At 42.3% G+C, this 22,269-nt stretch overlaps 1 protein-coding gene across 2 annotated transcripts in view; it reads right to left on the bottom strand.

The window, feature by feature from the left end:
* The window catches only part of PDIA4 (protein disulfide isomerase family A member 4), a 42,042-nt gene that overhangs the window by 5,492 nt on the left and 14,281 nt on the right, over positions 1 to 22,269 (bottom strand). For both annotated transcript variants that reach the window (XM_069960378.1, XM_069960377.1), the window contains exons 4-7: positions 10,279 to 10,417; positions 7,492 to 7,697; positions 5,794 to 5,952; positions 3,427 to 3,578 (exon numbers count right to left, since the gene is read on the bottom strand). In XM_069960378.1, coding sequence (XP_069816479.1) covers positions 3,427 to 3,578; positions 5,794 to 5,952; positions 7,492 to 7,697; positions 10,279 to 10,417 — 656 coding nt within the window. The remainder of the gene's footprint in view (positions 1 to 3,426; positions 3,579 to 5,793; positions 5,953 to 7,491; positions 7,698 to 10,278; positions 10,418 to 22,269) is intronic.

Genomic DNA, 22,269 nt, shown 5'->3' with positions numbered 1-22,269 from the left:
GTGACCCCATTCTGGAAACTACACCCCATAAGGAATCTAACAAGGGGTGCAGTGAGCATATGGACCCCACTGGTGACGGGCACTTACGTAAAACATGTGCCGAGAAAATAAAAAATACCATTTTTTTTCATTTTCAAGTCCCAAATGTGGCCGTCACCAGGGGCATATCCCCGCTGCCCCCCTTGTTAGATTCCTTATGGGGTGTAGTTTCCAGAATGGGGTCACTTTTGGGGGGTTTCTACTGTCCTGGCGGCACAGAGGCTTTGTAATTGCATCATGGCATCCTCTAATGGGAATGGCGGCCATACCTATTTAGCTGGGGAAAAGGGACAATTCTAATTTATTTGGGGGTATTAGGCCAATTATTAGTTTATAAGGTTGAAAATGACAGGTGTCCATCAAATTCAACCTGTGTTGATCCAGAGGAAGGCAAAAAACCCTCGTAAGGCAGACAGTAGCCTCATCACAGGGGAAAAATTCCTTCCGAACTCCATAATGGCGATCAGAATAATCCCTGGATCAACGTGACCCCTGAAATAGGAATAAGGGACAGAATTTAGAAAATGTAGAACCCCAATGACGTGTGGTGCGCCTTGAAGCGATCCAGTATGCAGAGGCCGGGGTGATCAGGACAGGTGTCACACTGAAAAATGGTGTCCTTCCTGATCCCCCTGTTATGCCTAACTCTGCACTTCTTCTGGGGTCTCCCTTTCTCCAGTGTGGGGGACGTCACCTGGAGAATGTTGTCCTGGTGCGATACAGGGTCCCTCATATCCAGAAGTGCTGGGTCCGCTCCATGGCTGCTAAATATTAGGGCTCTATTACTGCTTCTAATATTTTCGGATCGTGCCGCAAGCTACAGTAGCTCAGGCAGCGAGGGACCGGAAGAGGGGATGCTGGTATAAAAAGTTATCCCCGTACAGGTGGTGGTAACCTTTATCCAGCAGTGGGAAGATCAGGTCCCAAACTATCTCCCCACTAACTGGAAGGATGGGGGGGGGGGCGGGCATCTGGGGGCTGGATTCGGGTGTCCCTTCCATCATACACTCTAAGGGCACACTGCGGAATCGCGACAGATAACCCTTCGTGCATTCCACAGCTGGCACCCACCGGCGGAGTGATGCAGGCGCACGTCTCCATCAGTGTCATAGACTCCATTCTATGCACGGGCGGATTCCGCTCTCCGTCCAACGTGTTCATTCTTTGGATGGACGATGGAATCCGCCCATGCATAGATTGGAGTCTATGACACGGGTGGAGACACGCGCCCGCATTAGTCCGCCGGCGGGTGCCAGCTGCGGAATGCACGAAGGGTTATCCTTCGCCATTCCGCAGTGTGCACGTACCCTAAATCTGTAGGTGTACACTGAGGTACTCTCACAGAGTTTGTAGAATTTCATACCGTCATCTCTTATTGGGACGGTACTGGCGGAAAAAAACGTGTCTGGGGGGCAGCGTACGCTACGCTACCCCCAGACACGTCACTGGATGATGAGGATGAATGGAGGAAAGAAGGATCCCCCCCATTCATCCTCACTGGCTGTTTTGGTGTCGGAGGCAATAATAACGTATGCGTCCAACGCCGAAAACACCCTGGGGGCCATCTTTATACGGGGACTAGTATATGGGGTATGTAGTGGTGTAGTGTCAAACTTTATTCAATGTAGTGTGGTGTAATGTAGTGGTTTTTTTACAGTAAGTATATAAAAAAAAAAACAAAAAAAAAAAACACTACGCCAACAAAGGAGTTGCTGATAAATGCCGCACTTATGTGCGGCACTTATCAGCAGACCGTGGCAGTAGAATATAGAAAAAAACCACCCTACGCCAAAAAGGAGGAGTTGCTGATTAGCAGCGCACTTTCGTGCGCTGCTGATCAACACTCAGCGGCGATAGGGTGCGGAAAATAGAAAAAAAAAAATTTGGGAAAAAAAAAAAATAAAAAAATAAAAAAATTTCTACAATGTGAACATCCCTGTAGCTGCTGATAAGTGTATTACACATATCAGCCGCTAGAGGGCAGCAGAGCGCAAAATCCGGAAAAAGATGAGGCTGGAGCCGAAAAAAGACGATGGGGACTGCCGGAAATAGCCGAAGACCCGACGGAATGACGGAGGACGCCGCAAACCCAGAAGACGCCGATCAGGACCCCGGGACAGGTGAGTAATGTACAAATACCTGCTCTGGACCCCTCAGCTACCTAGCTGAGGGGTCCAGAGCAGGTATTTACTATTTTTGTGGACTCTGATCGCCGTGCCACCGGCCCGATCGCCATGAACGGCCCGCCGGTACCGCCGATCGGGCCGGTGGAACCGTGAGCACCATTACTTTTTACAGTAATGGCTGTCGGTGCCGTCCTCGGACAGCACCGACCGCCATTTTTTCCGGCTCATCGATGACCCGGAAAGGTTCCGATCGCCGCTATTGGCTGATCTGAATTGATCAGCCAATAGCGGCGATCGTAAGAGAAGCTAAGATGGCCTGCTATGATTTATAGCAGGCCATCTTCCCCGATCGCTGTGTGCGAACACACAGCGATCGGGGAAACATCGGGCGTAAATTTACGCCCTGGTGCGTTAAGTACCAGGGCGCGAGGGCGTAAATTTACGCCCGATGTCGTTAAGGGGTTAATGGTGACAGACATTTGGAGGCACATGATTCAGGCATGGATAAGCATTAAAGATCTGTTGCCCACTAAGCAAATGTCACAGCTCTATCTACTGCAATTACTGAAGAAAAAAAAATGTAATTGTCACACTGAATTTTAGTTAGGACTATCGGGTGGCTTAATACTTAAATAATTTTATTAAAAATCATGTATCATGTTCTTTAAAATTAATTGCTTGCTACTTTTTGTTGGTCTATCACATAAATACAAATAAAATACATTTAAGACTAAGTAATTTTAAATAGTGGGTATACTTTTTCAAGGCACTGTAGTTTTCTACCCAGCATAAGTTACAGAATAGGCTCCAACAGACATACACTATAGTGCTGCTATGTCCTGTTCCCAGTGAAATCAGTCAAAAGCATCGAGACAGCTTAGCCCCTGACCTTATCTCTCCGCTCCTAAACTTTCTTCTAAAATAAATACATTTCAGCAGAGAAAAATTTAATCATTTGCCCGGCATGGCACGGGGTCCTTTTCTGATTCTTTTTAGATCTCTTTAATAAAGTTTTGAACTTAGATAAATTTAAGCCATAGTAATTATTTTTTGCATAAGCTTTGTATCCATAATACTGCTACATGCAAGACTCCCCTTATTTCTATTAGACTAGACATTTATTGGAATAGACATTAGATTCGGTTTAGCTTACAGCTTGCTGGGAGACATAATGTTTTACTTTTTGCTGGAGTACCCCTTTCATAAAATAAATCAGAAGTGCCCATAGAGTTTCATATACTAGAATCACTGAGTAACTTACTTTGATTTCAAATAGGTGTTTTTTTGGTTCATACTTTGACTGAAATCGGTCAGGATGCATAACAACAAGTTGTCTAGTTTTCACTTTTAGGAAATTAGCAACATCGGAGCTGAAGGTATGATAAAACTTAAAGTCTTCTCTTAAAGCATTAGCTAAAAAAAAAAAAAAAAAAAAATGAAGATTAAATTAATTGTGCATTCTTGAGATTTTGCCTTTTTCTGTCTGTAAACCTATAATTATAACATAATATTATATTTCTCAAGAAACACATCCAGAAAGAGTCAGCCATGTCAACTTCATGTGGCAGAGGGTTTCAAAGTCTCATTGCTGTTATAGTAAAGAATTCCTGCTAATGGTGAAACCTCTTTTCCTCTAAACAGAGACTGCTTCACATAACCTGCTGAACCGTGTACTGGATAGTTTCTAACATAAATCATGTCGAGGCAGCTGCATTGTTAACTGTAACACAAGACGTACTTCCCAGTTAGTCAGTCTAGTGACCTGTGACCTCTGCACGGCCTGTCTAAATCCTTTGTCCTTAACCTTCTCGGGAAGCGTCAAGGAACCTCTGCTTCCCTCCCTGCTGGTTCCTAAAGAAGGGTGTTTTTACACAAACAGATTTAAATCGGACAGATTATTGAAGCCAAAGCCAGGAACAGCACTATAAACATAGAACAGGTCATAAAGATTGAGATTTCTTCACTTTTCAAATCCATTCCTGGCTTTGGCTTCAATAATCTGTCAGATATCTGTCAAGATAAGTCTGTCTGTATGAACACACCATCATTCTATGTCCTCTTTCAGATGTCAACTCTTTCATCTATTTATCCATCTATCCAGTCGGTACAAAATCCTGTAGCACTCCAGAGGCATAAATTCAAACGCAATTTATCCTATAATCAAGCTTGCTTGAGAAAGGACCCACACGTAAGCAGAAACATTGCATCTTTGTAAGATTGATTATGGAATAAATAGTGTTTGAATTTATGCCTCTATCCACCTTTCTCTCTCCAATATCCATTTTTCTATTGGTCTACTTCTCTATATCCATCTCTTTCTCTTGCCTATGCATCTAATGTCCCTCTCCTGTTATATGGTGCACAAATCTGTGCTAGAGGAAAATAAATAGAGTCGTCTAAATTGCAGAGAAAAAAAAATATATACACAGTGGTACCTTAGTTCTCAAACTGCTTAGCACTCAAACATTATTTCAAGGAAAGTTTGCTTTGGTTTTTAAACTCTTGCTCGGTTCTCAAACACTTTTCGGACACCCAGTTTTGAAGTCCAGTAATACCTTGGTATTCTAACCAAAAATTTACCTATGAAGTAACGTTTAGAATTCAAACTTTGCTCAGTATCTGAATGTTTTTCCGAGCGTGGATGGTGGGTTGTACCTGGTGAGCCTGGCTCTGGTGAGGCTTCACAGTACAGTACAGCACTGCAGCAATCTTATAAAGTAGTAGTATAGTCAGTGCTCCATTTCCCATCCTTTAAAGTGCTGGGGTAGAGGACTCTAAACAAAAAAGGATGACTGAGGAGTTCGTGGCTACTGTACTATAATTGCTGGTTTTGTTGAATGTTTCTTGTTAAGGCTTCGTTCACACTACGTATATTTTAGTCAGTATATGTATATTTCAGTCAGTATATTTCAGTCAGTATTGCAACCAAAACCAGGAGTGGATTAAAAACACAGAAAGGATCTGTTCACACAATGTTGAAATTGAGTGGATGGCCGCCATTTAATGGCAAATATTTTCTGTTATTTTAGAAAAACGGCTGTTATATTGAAATAATGGCCGTTATTTACTGTTATATGGCGGCCATCCACTCATTTTCAACATTGTGTGAACAGATCCTTTCTGTGTTTTTAATCCACTCCTGGTTTTGGTTGCAATATTGACTGACATATACTGACTGAAATATACGTAGTGTGAGCCCAGCCTTAAAATGTACTGTACAGTATATAGTGCTGTTCCGTACTGTGCTACAGGGATTAAATTGGGCACTTTTCAGTGTAATAAATGAGCATTGTAGTTATTATTGGTGGGTGCTAGAACCAATTAAAACACATTTACATTACTTCCTATGGGAAGACACTGCTTGGTTCAAGACTGTTTTCCTGAACCAATTAAGTTTGAAAAGCAAGGTACCACTGTATATTATATATTTAGACCATATTTCCCAGCCTTTGTTGAGAGCATATTAACTGAAGGACATAACTTGGACATTTTAATGTGAAGGACATATTTCCAAACACACAAAACATATACCGATGACTAACAACTGGCAAGGCAAATCATAACCTATTGTGAACCATGTACCATTTTGTGCCATATTTGTTTAGCCTTAAAGAATTTATACACTAACCTGCATCCTGATAAAGCTGAAATTCTTTTTCTTGGTTGTTATTGAAAATTGCAAAAACTATAACATCACTTCCATCTTTCAAGTACTCCTGCACTTGCTTTACCGTCTGAACTGAAGTTGATGGAGGACCAGCCTGTTCGATCATGTGGTCAATAATTCCTTTTAAATGGGAGGGGGGGGGGGGGGGGGGAGAAGAAAAAAAAAAAAAAGTTCAGTAGGCAGAAAACACGAAAAAAAAAAAAAAGAAAGGAAGAAGCAGCAGCAGCAGCAGCATGAGAAAGGTTTTGTGGGAATAGTTTTATGTTAAATGTAAATACATGCACTGACTAACATTCTCGTTTATAGGTAGGTGTTTATAATCTAGACCAGTGCTTCTCAAACTTATTCTACTGGAGCCTCACCCAACAGACCAAGGCAATGCCTGGGCCTCACCAGACTGACCAAGAGGGTGTCTGGGCCTCACCATCTGTGATTAAAGTCCATTTAAAAGCTGGAATACTGCTAGGGCTACCTTTAACCAATCTCCCAAACTCTATATACTAATAAAGCAAGTACAAAATAAATAATGTTGCTGAAATGGAGATATATTTGCAAACAGCAAAAGGACTGTGCAGATCATAGTTACTTTTGTAAAAACTGGCTCCCCAGCTGGGCCTCACCAACAACTAGGGAGTGCCTCACTGGTGAGGCCCGTTTCACAGTTTGAGAAGCACTGGTCTAGACACATACAGAAACTCTCAGGATATCCAACAGATATTAATTTGGAACAGCTACCACTCTTCCAGGAAACTATTTTTGCCCATTCATCTAGAAAAGCATTGTGAGGTCAGACACAGATGTTGGATGAGAGGGCCTGGCTCATAATCTACATTCTAGTTCAACCCAAAGATGTTCAGTGGACTTGAGGTCAAGATGCTGTGTGGGCCAGCCAAGTCCTTCTACAAATTCATCCAACCATGAACTTATGGGCCTTGACTTGAGCACTTTGGCAGAGTACAGCTGAAAATGGGCCTTCCCATACAGTTCCCACAACGCTGGAGGCTACCACCACACCTAGACTGGCCTTTCATGCTGTTAAACAACCTTTAAAATTCATGTTTTTGTGGATTTTAGGCAGTAGCTTACAGCAAGTTCTAGTTTGTGAAGTTTGAGAAGCGACTGATCCCCACATAGAAAACAAAAGAAAAGCCATTTAGCTGTGTAAGGCTGGGTTCACACTGCGTTTTTGCAATCCGTTCAGTTTATCAGTTTTTAAATTGTTTACTTTTAAACGGACAGAAAAACATAGTCAACACTACTTGTGTCTGTTAAAAAAAACAAAACAAAACAAAACAAAACAAAAAAACACACACACACACACACACACGGCATTCGTTTAGATCCTTTTTTTTTTTTTTTTTTTATAATGGAAGTCAATGGAGAAACGGATCCGGACAGATGACTCAGAATTGCATCCGTTTTTTTCAATAAAACTTTTACATGAAACGGATTGCAAAAACGCAGTGTGAACCCAGCCTGAGTTAATTTTTTACGTATTTATAGCATTTTACCACTGCTTGAATGTGCAAATGCACATAAAGCTGGCATAAATATGCATCTTATAAAAGTGAAGAGGAAATAAATAAATAAAATAAAACACACACACACACAGAATTGCCATATATAATTCAATAACTTTTTATATACTATTTTACTTACCATATTTTTCTCTGGGTCCATTATAATCATATGGCTTGCCCTTCCGAAAAATCTTCAGTGTAGGATAACCAGACACACTGTACCTTTTAGCAAGTTCAACTTCTGTAGTAGCATCAACTTTCGCTAGCGGTATCGGAGGTGTACGTTTACTGAGCTCCTGTGCTGCCTTTTCATATTCTGGTGCAAGCCTTTTGCAATGTCCGCACCTATGCATAATTTTATTTATTAGCATAAAGAAGTTTTAAGACTAGTAATTAAGGCTCTGTTCAGATATGTAGTAACACAATGATAACACAACCTGAATGCATCATTTAATTGCAGCAACTTATTTCATTGCAGTACTTTATGGCAGTAATTAATCATCCAGCCATCCTTTATTGCATTAAAAAGCAGCGATGGGGAACCTCCAGCTGTTGCAAAACTACAATTACCATCATGCCTGGACAGCCAAAGCTTTAGCTTCGGATGCCCAGGCATGATTGGAATTGTAGTTTTGCAACAACCAGAGGGCCAAAGGCTCCCCATCCCTGCATTAAAGCAATGAAACTCTGTATGCAAACATATCCTCATGCTGAAAAATTTAAATTCCTCACAATACAGATACACATCCAATATCAACCAAGGTATTGGCCGTTTGCAACTTTGTTTGCATTTTCCTTTTAGGGTATGTTCACATGTTTGCATTGAAGGTCGAATAGACGGCAAATACATAATTACTGCAACTAAATGATGCATTCACATTGCATTTTTGAATGTATGAACACAGCCTCAAGGAGGTTGCCTTAATAGAGAAGTCCAGCAAAAATCCCCCCCCCCATTCCCTCCCCACAAGTAAAGTTATATAGCTTCATAATATTCATTGATTCCCAATTCCGGCGTCCTACCAGATTTCAGATTTTCCCTCGTCTTGCTGCCCACTGGAAGCTGCTTACTTCCAGGTTTTTAGTTGATGGCCCCAGTTGTTTTTAGCTGACAGCCCCGGCCGCCATCTTGGGGTGTGACGTAGGGCCGACCACGTCATGATCAGGGGGTGTTTCTCAGAGCTCCCAGGCACTCCCTCCCTGCCTTGGCACACCTCCCAAACTTCCATAGTCAGCTCAGCTGTGATACTGGTTCCTGCTTCACCCTGCCGCGCTATGTACAGAAATGTCACTACTATTAGAACTGCAAGTCCCAGTACACTCAATGGTCATACACAAGTCAGTCCAGTTTATGACTATTAGGTGTGCTGGGACTTGCAGTTCTAATAGTACTGACAGCGCTGTACATAGCACGGCAGGGTAAAGCAGTTCATACACTGGACTGACATATATGCAAGATCTATCTAATTGCTGTCCACGAATAGAGTGTATAGAGAGCTTCCATATATGTCAGTACAGTTCATGACCTGCTTTACCTTGCCGTGCTATGTACAGCAATGTCACACAATGGACTGACATGTGTATGACCATCAAGTGTGCTGGGACTTGCAGGTCTAAAAGTAGTGACATTGCTGTACATAGCGCGGCAGGGTGAAGCAGGAACCAATAGCACAGCTTAGACTATGGAGGCATGCCAAGGCAGGGAGGCGTACAAAAAAGGAAGGAAATGCGTGTCCAGGAGCTTGGAGGAACGCCCTGGATCGTGACGTGGTCGGCCCTATGTTACGACCCAAGGTGGCGCCCTGGGCTGTAAGATCGCTGTGACATCAGCTAAAAACCTGGAAGTAAGCCACTTCCAGTGGCCAGCGGGACCAGGGAAAGTCTGGTATGGCACTGGAATTGGGAATCAATGTATATTATGAAGTTAGATAACTCTGCATGTGAGAAGGGGATGGGGAGGATTTTGCCAGACTTCTCCTTTAAAGAGGCTCTGTACCCACAATCTGCCCCTGCAAACCGCTGTATAGCTGCTTCTAATCCAAGATCTGTCCTGGGGTCCATTCGGCAGCTGATGCAATTATTGTCCTAAAAAAAACAACTTTTAAACGTGCAGCCCTGTGTCGAATTGGTGTGGCCTAGAGTGTCCATGCCCTAGGCTCAGTCCCTCCTCCCCACCCTCTTGACCATAAGAAACGCCCCTGGGCAGCATTTTTCCTATTCATTACCTTTGTGAACACTGCACAGGGGCCTTAAAGATCCAACACATGTGCCGTGTTCACATGAAGAGGGTGGGGAGGAGGGACAGAGGGGCGTTGCAAGTCTAGGGCATAGACACTCTAGACCACGCCAATTTGACACAGGTCTTTAAGTTTTAAAGTTGTTCTTTAGGACAATAACTGCATCACCTGCTGAGGGGACCCCAGGAAAGATCTTAGATTAAAAGCAGCTATTCAAAGGTACAAGCGCTTGGGGGGGGGGGGGGGTGTTGACTGAGCCCTGTATATCAATCAGTAAATTAATGAGGGGTAATGGAAGGAGAAAGCAAGGTGCAGCTCAGAAACACCTCCTTGATTTTCTAAGCATTATATAGGAGGTAAAAAGATTTATTGTACAAACCTCATAGGTTATACATCAAACTTTCTGCCGGTTAAAAGTATGTAACAGAAAATCTGCTGCATATATAGTAGTGTGAACTTATCCTTATTGAACAATCTTTTTGGTTTGTTGTTACAATAAATGTTACACCATGTACAGATGTGGCTGAACTAGACTACAAGTGAATTGTTTAGTAGACCATGTCCATTGTACTAAAAAGAGCAATAGTCTCTAAATAAATCTGCTCCAATTACACAACATAAAATGCATGCTAGAGATGTTTTCTATTACATGTGATGAGGTCTAGAAATCCAAATTTTAGAGCACTTACCATGGGGCATAAAATTCGACTAGTATGATATCTGCAGTTTCTACCACCTCATTAAAATTTGCTTCAGTTAATACTATTGTTGCCTCAGGTGGGATTGTCCAATTAGGATCCGATACCTCTTCTACTTTAGATACAATAGCTATTAAAAAGGAGGAAAAAAAAAAAAAAAAGAAGTAGAACCATCTATTATGTAACAATAACATTTTGTGTAAAAACAATAAAAGCATCCTTCTTGTTTATCTCAGTGTGTGTATAGGGCGCACTTGTTGGGTATGTGAGGAAGGGCTGGTAGTAGTGGATAGGTTCCGATATCTAGGTATTTAACTGTGTGCTTAATCTTCTTGTATGCGTGAGACAAGTTTCGAGTGTGGGGGCTCTTTGCCTCTATCAGTTGCAGGTTATATAAACCTAGTTAAAATGGGGGTACTGCCAAAATGTTTATATGTGCTGCAGCATATTTTTGTAACAATAGCCTAAAGCATTTTTTTGGACATTGGATTTGGCCATCATATCCTTTGAGGGTCATTGTGCTCAAAATTACAGTTGGTTAAGCCACAGCACCCTTAAGATATGGCAGGAATGGCCCTTCCAGTTCTTTACTTCTATTACTTAGCAGCCCATCTCAAGTATCTAAATAGATAAACTCTGGTTGACTGCTCTAGTTCTTCTGAGGTTCACTTGCTAGATTGAATTTCTTTACCCTCTTTGGTCTGTACTTACAGTGGTGCCTAGGTGCCGAGCAATTTCACACATATTGACTTAATACTATCCCAAGGTCCTAGGGGATCTCAGCTTTATATTCCTACTTGATACGCACCAAGGCAGCAAATACTCCGGTACCAGAGTCTGAGAGTCACATCTTCATGTATCTCCTTCTACTAGAATATGTTCACACAGAGTAAAAGCGGCGGAGTAAAAGCCTCTGCTTCCATTGCTCTCCACTCAAGAATTGACATGTCAATTCTTTGAGCGGAGAGCAACAGAAGCGGAGGTGCGCAAGCTCTCCCATAGAGACACTGTGATACACTGAGGCAAGCTGGATTCCACTGCAGAGAGATCCGCCGATTTTGCTCTGCATGAACATACCCATAATAAGTAAACTCAGATGTATATGACATTAGACAGCATCTTATGGGAAGAATATGAGCCCCCAGCTGACTTTTGGCATTTGTGTGTCTTTTGATCTCATTGTATGCCTTTTTGAAGTATTGGACAAGGAGGTGTGCACTCTCTTTACGCATCTTTCTTAGGGAGACATTTTAGCATTAAAATCCATTGCCCTTAAATGGATTGATAGACACCTACCTAATCGTGACATGTGGATATCCCTAGTCAATGCCACAATGTCCTTTGAATGCATGTATACTTAAAAAAAATATATATATATATATATATATATATATATATATATATATATATATATATATATATATATATATATATATATATATATATATATATATATATATATATAATGTCCATGAAAATCTGGAAAGGTTTGGGACCTGTGGTGTAGATCCTCATTGACAGCCATCTCTCCAGATGACATACTGATGTTCTAGAGTGCTTGTTTGATGACGATACACCTCTTCATTATGTTCTATGCATGAACTGTTCTTGTACAGGTTTGTGTAGTTGGAAGCAGTGCCCAATGGTGACACAAGATATATGACCATTTGGATTGTATGCAAAACTTTTTGATTCTTTATCTAATATCTCTTAACATATTAGATAACATTATATATGGTCTTACCTCTGATGTGATGTTGTACATTTTAATAAAAACAAAACAATAAAAGCAAACAAGCAATTTTACTTTCAAAAATTACTTTCAGGAGAAAGAACAGGTGCAATTCAATTCACTGAGTGCTAGGACTATAATATTGGAAGGGTGGAGTCAACTTATCCATCTATATAATAAAAATGAAAGTCTGTCTGTGCCGTATAGACTTTCAAACGCCTGAACCGTTTGACCCCAAATTTGGCCCACAGATACATAGGGTGCCCGGGAAGGTTAGAGCAAAGGTCCCGTCCCGGCTAGATTTACAGGAGGGGAGAGGGAAGAGCGCCCAATACAGATGAATGGAGGAATCTCCACACTGCACACAGGTGATATAATTAGTGCTGCAGCTCTGCCCAGCAAAAATGGCAGTTGGAAGCCTTAGCAACCAATAGGATTACTACTTTCATTTTTCACAGGGAGCTGGAATCTGATTGGTTGCTAGGGCCAGCTGCCTCACAACAGATCCACAGAAATAAATACAGTAAGGGTGCCTTCACACCTACCGGATCCGCAGCGGATTTCACGCTGCAAATTCGCAGCGAAATCCTCTGCGGATCTAGTGTCATTCAACCCTATGACACTACATACTCGCAGCGAGATTGACATCCCACTGCATGTAAATTAACCCCCTCGGCGACCGGAGCATAACTTACACTGACAGAGGCATCCATCACCCCGCCCTCACAGACCGCTGTTAGATTGTGCAGGCTCCCCTCCAGTGTGTTCAGCGCTGTGCTGCTGCTGCCAGGCACAGCTCTCTCCTCACGGCTCTGGACGCTGCACACACCGCTCCAGCTTACTTCGGAGGGGGGGGGGGGGAAAGAACGTCAAGAGCTGTGCCTGGCAACAGCACAGGGATGAACACACTGGAGGGGAGCCTGCACTATCTAACAGCGGTCTATGGGGGCGGGATGATGGGGGGGCCTCTATCAGTGTAACTTACGCTCCGGCTGCCAAGGGGGTTAATTTACATACTCGCAGCGGGCTGTCAATCCTGCTGCAAGTATGTAGTGTCTTAGGGTGGAATGACACTAGATCCGCAGCGGATTTTGCTGTGAATTTGCAGCAGGAAATCCGCTGGGGATCCAGTAGGTGAGAAGGCACCCTAACAGTGTACATACAGTGTATACAGTAAGGGGTTTACCTGCTGGGTGGTGGTGTTGGGGAATGTATACAGCATGGGGGCTACCTGAAGGGGCGAGTGTATACAGTATGGGGGCCATCTGCAAAGGGGTCAGTGTAAACAGTATGGGGGACACCTGCAGGGGGGAGTGTATAGAGTATTGGGGCTACCTGCAAGTGTGTGGGGGCAGTGTATGGAGGCTACCTGTAGGGAGGAAGTGTATACAGTATAGGAGTACCTGCAGAGAGGGGGAGTGTATACGGTATGAGAAACTTTGAAACCTTTTCTGTGTTGTCCTCACCAAGGATGAGAGGTAGTGCCTAAGAGGGCCAGATTATGATGATGCAGGATTGTGTATGCACTTATTTACACCTTACTTATGGTCTGCAGTCGGCCGGGGGGACCCCTAAACTACACACTACAGGTATACAGGACCCCAAAACTACACACTACAGCTATACAGGACCTCCACCAACTATATACTACAGGTATACAGGACCTCCACTAACATTGTCAATGTTATGTATATAACCAGGCTCTATATAACACTGCCAATGTTGCATATAACCAGGCTGTATATTACACTGCCAATGTTGCATATAACCAGGCTCTGTATACAGTCTGATTACATGACATCTCAGTTTGGCTATTAGGTATTTAGGATGTTTAAAGTTTTTAGTTTCTTTCTAACCTACAATTTACATAAACAGTGCAGAACTGTCAGGGTATATATATCGTATAAAGGGATATATAGTGCTCTTAGGGATTTCTCCTTATACAAAAAAAACAAGGGTATAGATCGGCCTCCTGGGCAACCTTGCAACAAATCTAATTAACACACTGACACTTTATACCCGAGCAGCGCCGGGTAAATTTTCTAGTATATCATAATCTGCAATCTATATCATAAAAATCAAAGTCTGTCTGTCTGTCTGTGTCTGTCTGTCTGTCCTCTATAGACTTCCAAACGCCTGAACCGTTTGACCCCAAATTTGGCACACAGATACATTGGGTGCCCGGGAAGGTTATTGCGAAGGTCCCGTCCCCGCCAGATGTACAGGAGGGGAGGGGGAGGGGAAAGAGAGGCGCCCCATAGAGATGAATTGGAAAATCTCCTCACTGCAAACACAGGTGATATAATTAGCTGCAGCAGACACGGCAGTTGGAGCCTTAGCAACCAATAGGATTACTGCTTTCATTTTCACAGGGAGCAATGGTTGCTAGGAAAGCTGCCTCACAACATCCACAGTAATAACTGGTAGACCCCCTACTCCATCTATACAGTACATGTATATACAGGACCCCCTACTCCATCTATACAGTACATGTATATACAGGGCCCCTACTCCAACTATACAGTACATGTATATACAGGACCCCCTACCCATCTATACAGTACATGTATATACAGGACCCCCTACTCCATCTATACAGTACATGTATATACAGGGCCCCCTACTCCATCTATACAGTACATGTATATACAGGGCCCCCTACTCCATCTATACAGTACATGTATATACAGGGCCCCCTACTCCATCTATACAGTACATGTATATACAGGGCCCCCTACTCCATCTATACAGTACATGTATATACAGGACCCCCTACTCCATCTATACAGTACATGTATATACAGGACCCCCTACTCCTTCTATACAGTACATGTATATACAGGACCCCCTACTCCTTCTATACAGTACATGTATATACAGGACCCCCTACTCCTTCTATACAGTACATGTATATACAGGACCCCCTACTCCATCTATACAGTACATGTATATACAAGGCCCCCTACTCCATCTATACAGTACATGTATATACAGGGCCCCCTACTCCATCTATACAGTACATGTATATACAGGGCCCCCTACTCCATCTATACAGTACATGTATATACAGGGCCCCCTACTCCATCTATACAGTACATGTATATACAGGGCCCCCTACTCCATCTATACAGTACATGCATATACAGGACCCCCTACTCCTTCTATACAGTACATGTATATACAGGACCCCCTACTCCTTCTATACAGTACATGTATATACAGGACCCCCTACTCCATCTATACAGTACATGTATATACAAGGCCCCCTACTCCATCTATACAGTACATGTATATACAGGACCCCCTACTCCTTCTATACAGTACATGTATATACAGGACCCCCTACTCCAACTATACAGTACATGTATATACAGGACCCCCTACTCCATCTATACAGTACATGTATATACAGGGCCCCCTACTCCATCTATACAGTACATGTATATACAAGGCCCCCTACTCCATCTATACAGTACATGTATATACAGGACCCCCTACTCCATCCATACAGTACATGTATATACAGGGCCCCCTACTCCCTCCATACAGTACATGTATATACAGGGCACAACAGGTATACCAAACTGTGACTGGGTAACACTGCTACACCAGACCTGACCAATACCGCCATACTGTGCTGGATAACACTGTCATACCAGACCTGACCAATACCGCCATACTGTGACTGGATAACACTGCCATACCAGACCAATACTGCCATACTGTGACTGGATAACAACTCCATACCAGACCTGACCAATACCGCCATACTGTGACTGGATAACACCTCCATACCAGACCTGACCAATACCGCCATACTGTGACTGGGTAACACCGCCACACCAGACCTGACCAATACCGCCATACTGTGACTGGATAACAGTGCCACACCAGACCTGACCAATACCGCCATACTGTGACTGGATAACACTGTCATATAAGACCTGACCAATACCGCCATACTGTGAATGGATAACACCGCCACACCAGACCTGACCAATACCGCTATACTGTGCTGGATAACACTGTCATACCAGACCTGACCAATACCGCCATACTGTGACTGGATAACACTGCCATACCAGACCTAACCAATACCGGCAAACTGTGACTGGATAACACCGCCACACCAGTCCTGACCAATACCACCATACTGTGACTGGATAACACCATCATATCAGACCTGACCAATACTGCCATACTGTGACTGAATAACACTGCCATACGGGTAAATACAACCCTGCAGGTATACAGGACACTACAGGTATACAGGACCCCAAAACTATACACTACAAGTGCACGGGACCTCCACAAAACTATATACTACAGGTATATAGGACCCCAAACTATACACTACAGGTATACAGGACCTCAAAACCATACACTACAGGTATACAGGACCTACACCAACTCTATAATACAGGTATACAGCACCTTCACCAACTCTATACTACAAGTATATAGGACCCCAAATATACTACAGGTATACAGGAACTCCACCAGCTATATACTACAGGTATATAGGACCCCAAACTATACACTACAGGTATACAGGACCTCCACCAACTCTATACTATAGTTATACAGGACCCTCAAACTATTTACTACAGGTATACAGGACCCCCGAACTATAAACTACAGGTATACAAGACCTCCACCAACTATACATTACAGGTATACAGCACCAACTATATACTACAGGTATACAGGACCCCCGAACTATACAGTACAGGTATACAGGACCTTCACCAACTGTACACTGCAGGTATACAGGACCTCCCTCAACTATACACTATAGGTATACAGCCCCCCCAACTATGCACTACAGATATGCGAGACCCCTAAAAACTATACATTGTGGGTATAAAGAACCCCTCCAACTATGCACTACAGGTATACACTAATTCCACTGATTAACTCAGATAAAACAATACCTTTAGCTTGGCCTCCTGGGCACCTTAGAACAAATCTAATTAACACACTGACAATTTATACCCGGGCAGCGCCGGGTACATTTTCTAGTTATATATAATTTTTTATTTATCCAAAAAGACACCAAACACATTTGAAACCCACAACGGGTGTATAATTACCAGGGGGTAATTACCGGGGGTCCCCCGGACGAAGATTGTCTTGACTCATAGGTAATATGTCTATCCTGTCCCAAACCTTTGCGGGGTAATAGAGATTGAAGCGCGAAATGTGGTCAGCTATATCAGTGGGAAGTAATGTGAAGTATGTAATTATTTGCATATAACACTTTATACATTGAGACTCCCAGGTAGCTTATATTTTTTGCACTTGCACTTTATTCTATTTTGATATGGACTCTGTAATGTAATGTGTGATATGATGCCATCACTTAAGCTTTTGTGAGGTAGGCAGATAGCAATAATATAGTATTATGTACTTTTATATACCCTCCGGGATTGCCACTGTATTTAAATTAAATTGTATTTTAAATGCTATATAATAAAGATTTATTTGCTACTGAAACTCAGTATTGTGTGGTTGTATCTGTTCTATGAAGAGGAGAGGGGGGAGGAGGGAGATTAGTCAGCAGCCCTGTGATGTAGCTGTAAATTAACTCTTTGTTGTCCTGTTTTGGTGCCTTATCTCCCTCCAACCCTCTCCTCTCCATAGACAATCATGAAGACAAGGGGGAGAGCTTCAAACTGATAATAAAATCGCCTGTACTATTGATTTCTGCAAAAAAACATTTAAACAACAGTGACACTTTAAGGCTGCGTTCACACTACGTATATTTCAGTCAGTATATGTATATTTCAGTCAGTATATTTCAGTCAGTATTGCAACCAAAACCAGGAGTGGATTAAAAACACAGAAAGGATCTGTTCACACAATGTTGAAATTGAGTGCATGGCGGCCATTTAATGGCAAATATTTGCTGTTATTTTAGAACAACAGCTGTTATATTGAAATAATGGCAGTTATTTACTGTTATATGGCGGCCATCCACTCAATTTCAACATTGTGTGAACAGATCCTTTCTGTGTTTTTAATTCACTCCTGGTTTTGGTTGCAATACTGACTGAAATATACTGACTGAAATATACGTAGTGTAAACGCAGCCTAAATGTGTTTGCTATCTTTTTGGATAAAGAATTCAATTTTTTTTTTTTTTTTTTTTACATAGTAAAATATTTTGCCAATGTAAAAGAGTCACTGTTTAAAAAATAAACCTCAACTTCTCCTGTGAGTAGGTATAGTAGAAAGGATAGTGTAAAAAGAGGGTCATTTGCAAACCTCTGATATATGCAAAACATTTTGACTAGAGATGAGCGAACCTCGAACATGCTCGAGTCTATCCGAACCCGAGCATTCGGCATAGCAGGGGCTGCTGAACTTGAATAAAGCCCTAAGGCTATGTGGAAAACATATCCATATATTAATGTTTTCCAGACAGCTTAAGAGCTTTATCCAACTTCAGCAGCCCCCGCTATGCCGAATGCTCGGGTTCGGATAGACTCGAGCATGCTCGAGGTTCGCTCATCTCTAATTTTGACATTTATTTAGTGTCCAGTTAAAAGGACACTATTGAGCACATAACTGTAAAGCCCCCAATGTACCATCTAAATCTCCCAGGCATACCATTCAGTATATCGAAATGGATGTACAATATGATCAATTTTATAACGCATGGTAATAAAAGGATTGCCAGCACTGAAAGAATTTTATAGTTCCTTTGGATTTATGTTGCTTTTTATTCGGCCCAATCTAAAGAGATTTTTCTTTTGACCAAGCACCATAGCCATGTCCAGGATATTTTCTTCTAGCCATTTTACAACCACTAAAATGATATCTACCATGTCTGGGATACGTTGTTGTACATGAGTGGTGTCTGATAGTAGAGCGTGAAATAGTACAATCTGAGGTGTTAGCTGTATTTTCACCTGTATTTGCACATATGCTATTATCTGATTCCAGTAGGTGATCCTTTGAGGGCACTCCCATGCAATAAATTTGTCAGGGGGTGTTTTACATTTGGACAGGCTGTTTTCCTATCTAGGAAGGTGGCTTGTGGATCCGTGTGAAGGCCTGACAGAAATGCTCAGATGTGTCAGCAGGTTTCATAAGAATTGCATTTTGAATCTAGAATGTACCAGGGTGTGCGATCAATTGGTCCCTTCCTTTTCTTTTGAACTGTATGTATACAAGGACAATTAATGGAAAACCTCTAATGTCTAACCAAGTTTGTACTTGTTGGCAGCTTCTTCACTGCAGGTGGCACATACATGGTTGTCTAATGCAGAGCTCCCTTTTTTCCTTTCTCCTATAGAAACATAGGACATCTCCATCAGTAAAACTTTGAACTGGGACTACAGAATACTAAGTTGACAAAGCCCCACTGGCAAGAAGAATGCCATTTACCAGTTATTACACCTCCGGTGAATCTGGGGCGGATGTACAGTAGTACCTGCGTAAATCATGGTAAACAGATCAGAGGAGGTCACGCCCCCTTCATAACTTGACTAGCCCCCTGTCTGCCCATCAGCAAGCAGGGCACAGATCTGCAAAAAGTCACAAATCGTTACCCAAACGGACCTGGTTTCAGAAAAAAAAGTAACATTTTACCAGTGCACACCAGGCAAAGCAGTAAGAAATCCTCCCAATTTGTGCAATTCAAAACACAAAGTTTTAGAAAGTGTCACTGTTTAAATTTTTTATTTTTTTTTGCAGAAATCAATAGTACAGGCGATTTTAAGAAACTTTGTAATTGGGTTTATTAGGCAAATATGCCATTATCTGCATTCAAAAAGCCTTTCCCCAGCCCCCCTCCTCACCTCTCTCATTTACTGCTCATTATCAGGAAATCTCGACTGGTTTACATCAGCCTGGCCCTGTCTGTTCTATGGAGACGGGAGGGGGAGGAGGGAACAAAGGATTACACAGCGGGGACTGTGTGAAAGCTGCTATTCAGAGCTCAGAGCTGACCTCAGATAAGAGAGCCTGGTGATGTAGCTCTAAATAACACTCTTTGTTGTCCTGTTTTGGTGCCTCATCTCCTCCACCCCTCCCCTCTCCATAGAGAAGAATGAAGACAGGGGGGAGAGCTTCAAACTGCTTTTTCATGATAAAAATGAATTTTTTAGGTTAATAAACCCAATTAGAAAGTTTCTTAAAAATCGCCTGTACTATTGATTTTTGCAAAAAAAAATAAATAAATAAAATTTAAATGACAGTGACACTTTAACCCTTTGAGGACCAGGCCCGAAATGGACCGCGCAAATTTTGATCTTTCCGCTTCAGTTTTTCCCTCCTCCCCTTCTAAGAGCTCCAGCACTTTCAGTTTTCTATCTACAAGGCCATGTAATGGCTTATTTGTTACAGGAATAGTTGTACTTTGAAATGGAGTCTTTCATTTTACCATAACATGTATGAAGGAATCCCAAATATATTATTTATGAAGATATAAATAGGTGAAATCGTTAAAAAGAATGCAATATGGTAACGTTTGGGGGGTTCCTGTGTCTATGTAATGCACTATATGGTAAAAGCGACATTATACTATTATGGTCAGTCCGAATACAACCACATGCAGGTTACACAGATTCTCTAATGTTATATATATATATATATATATATATATATATATATATATATATATATATATATATATATATATATATATATATATATTTTATTTTTTAAATGAAATCCATTTTTGGCAATTAAATATTAAAGGGAACCTGTTACCCCCCGTGCCGGGGTGACAGGCTCCCGACCCCCCTTAGAGACCCCTATACTTACCTAATCCCGCCGGGTCCCGCTTCTGGAGATGGTCGGGTGATGAAGATCTCAGCCGCTGCAGCCCGGCGCGCGCGCTGAGAGATGAGTCCAACGCTCATAGAGAATGACAGGAGAGTCCAGCGCTCCGTCATTCTCTATGAGCGTTGGACTCATCTCTCAGCGCGCCGGGCTGCAGCGGCTGAGATCTCCGTCACCCGACCGGATCCAGAAGCGGGACCCGGCGGGATTAGGTAAGTATAGGGGGCTCTAACGGGGGGTCGAGAGCCTGTCACCCCGACACGGGGGGGTGACAGGTTCCCTTTAATAAAATGGGCCTATTGTGACGCTTATAACAGTTTTATTTTTTCACCTACAGGGATGGATGGGGTGTCATTTTTTCCGCCATGATCTCTAGTTTTTATTAATACCATAATTGTGAAGATCGGACGTTTTGATCACTTTTTATTAATTTTTTTAAATATATAATGTAACATAAAACCGGTAATCCGCACACTTTTTTCCCCTCTTTTCGTGTACGCCGTTCACCGTTTGCAATGACGCTTGTTTTATTTTAATAGATCGGACAATTACGCATGCTACGGTATATTATATGTTTATTTATTTTTATATGTTTTATTTATATAATGGGAAATGGGGGTGATTTAGACTTTCATTGGGGGAGGGGTTTGGGGGCAGTGTGTTAGTGATTTTAACTTTTTTTTTTTTTATACATTTTAAGTCCCTTTGGGGGACTTGTACATACATTACTTCTATTATTTACACTGATCATTGCTATGCCATAGGCATAGCATTGATCAGTGTTATCAGCGCTCTGCTCATTGAGCCTGCCTGTGCAGGTTCAGTGACAAGAGCGCCGATCGGACCGCACGGAGGCAGGTGAGAGACCACCGGCGGTCCTTTTCGGGACTCCCCCTGCCACATACACTTAAACGACGCGGCGTTTAAGGAGTTAATGTCACGCTGCAGCGTGCCATTAACGGTGAGGTGCCGGCTGCTGATTGCAGCCGGCCCCCACCTGCTATGAAGCTTCATAGCTCAGGACGTACCAGTACGTCCAGGGTCGTCTGGGGACAGACTTCCAGGACATAATCTCTTAGCCTCAATTCACATTTCAAACTGCTGACACGGTTATATGGCTGAGCACTTAAAGTGACACTGTCACCCCCTTTGTGCATTCTGACATCTCTACACAGGTGTAAAGGGTAAATTTTGCGTTTTTCATACCTTATTTCATATCATACGTCATGGTGCTTGTTCAAGTAAAAGTGTCTTTTTATCAACTGCAGATTGTATTAAAGGAAAAGTTCGGCAACATATTACAGTATTATATTGCCCCCCAAAAGTTACACAAATCACCAATATACACTTATTACAGGAAATGCACTTAAAGTGCTTTTTTCCCTGCACTTACTACTGCATCAAGGCTTCACTTCCTGGATAAAATGGTGATGTCACGACCAGACTCCCAGAGCTGTGCA

Source organism: Dendropsophus ebraccatus, chromosome 2 (assembly GCF_027789765.1).
Source record: "Dendropsophus ebraccatus isolate aDenEbr1 chromosome 2, aDenEbr1.pat, whole genome shotgun sequence".
Classification (NCBI taxonomy): Eukaryota; Metazoa; Chordata; class Amphibia; order Anura; family Hylidae; genus Dendropsophus; species Dendropsophus ebraccatus.
This window is presented reverse-complemented; position numbering and strand designations above follow the sequence as displayed.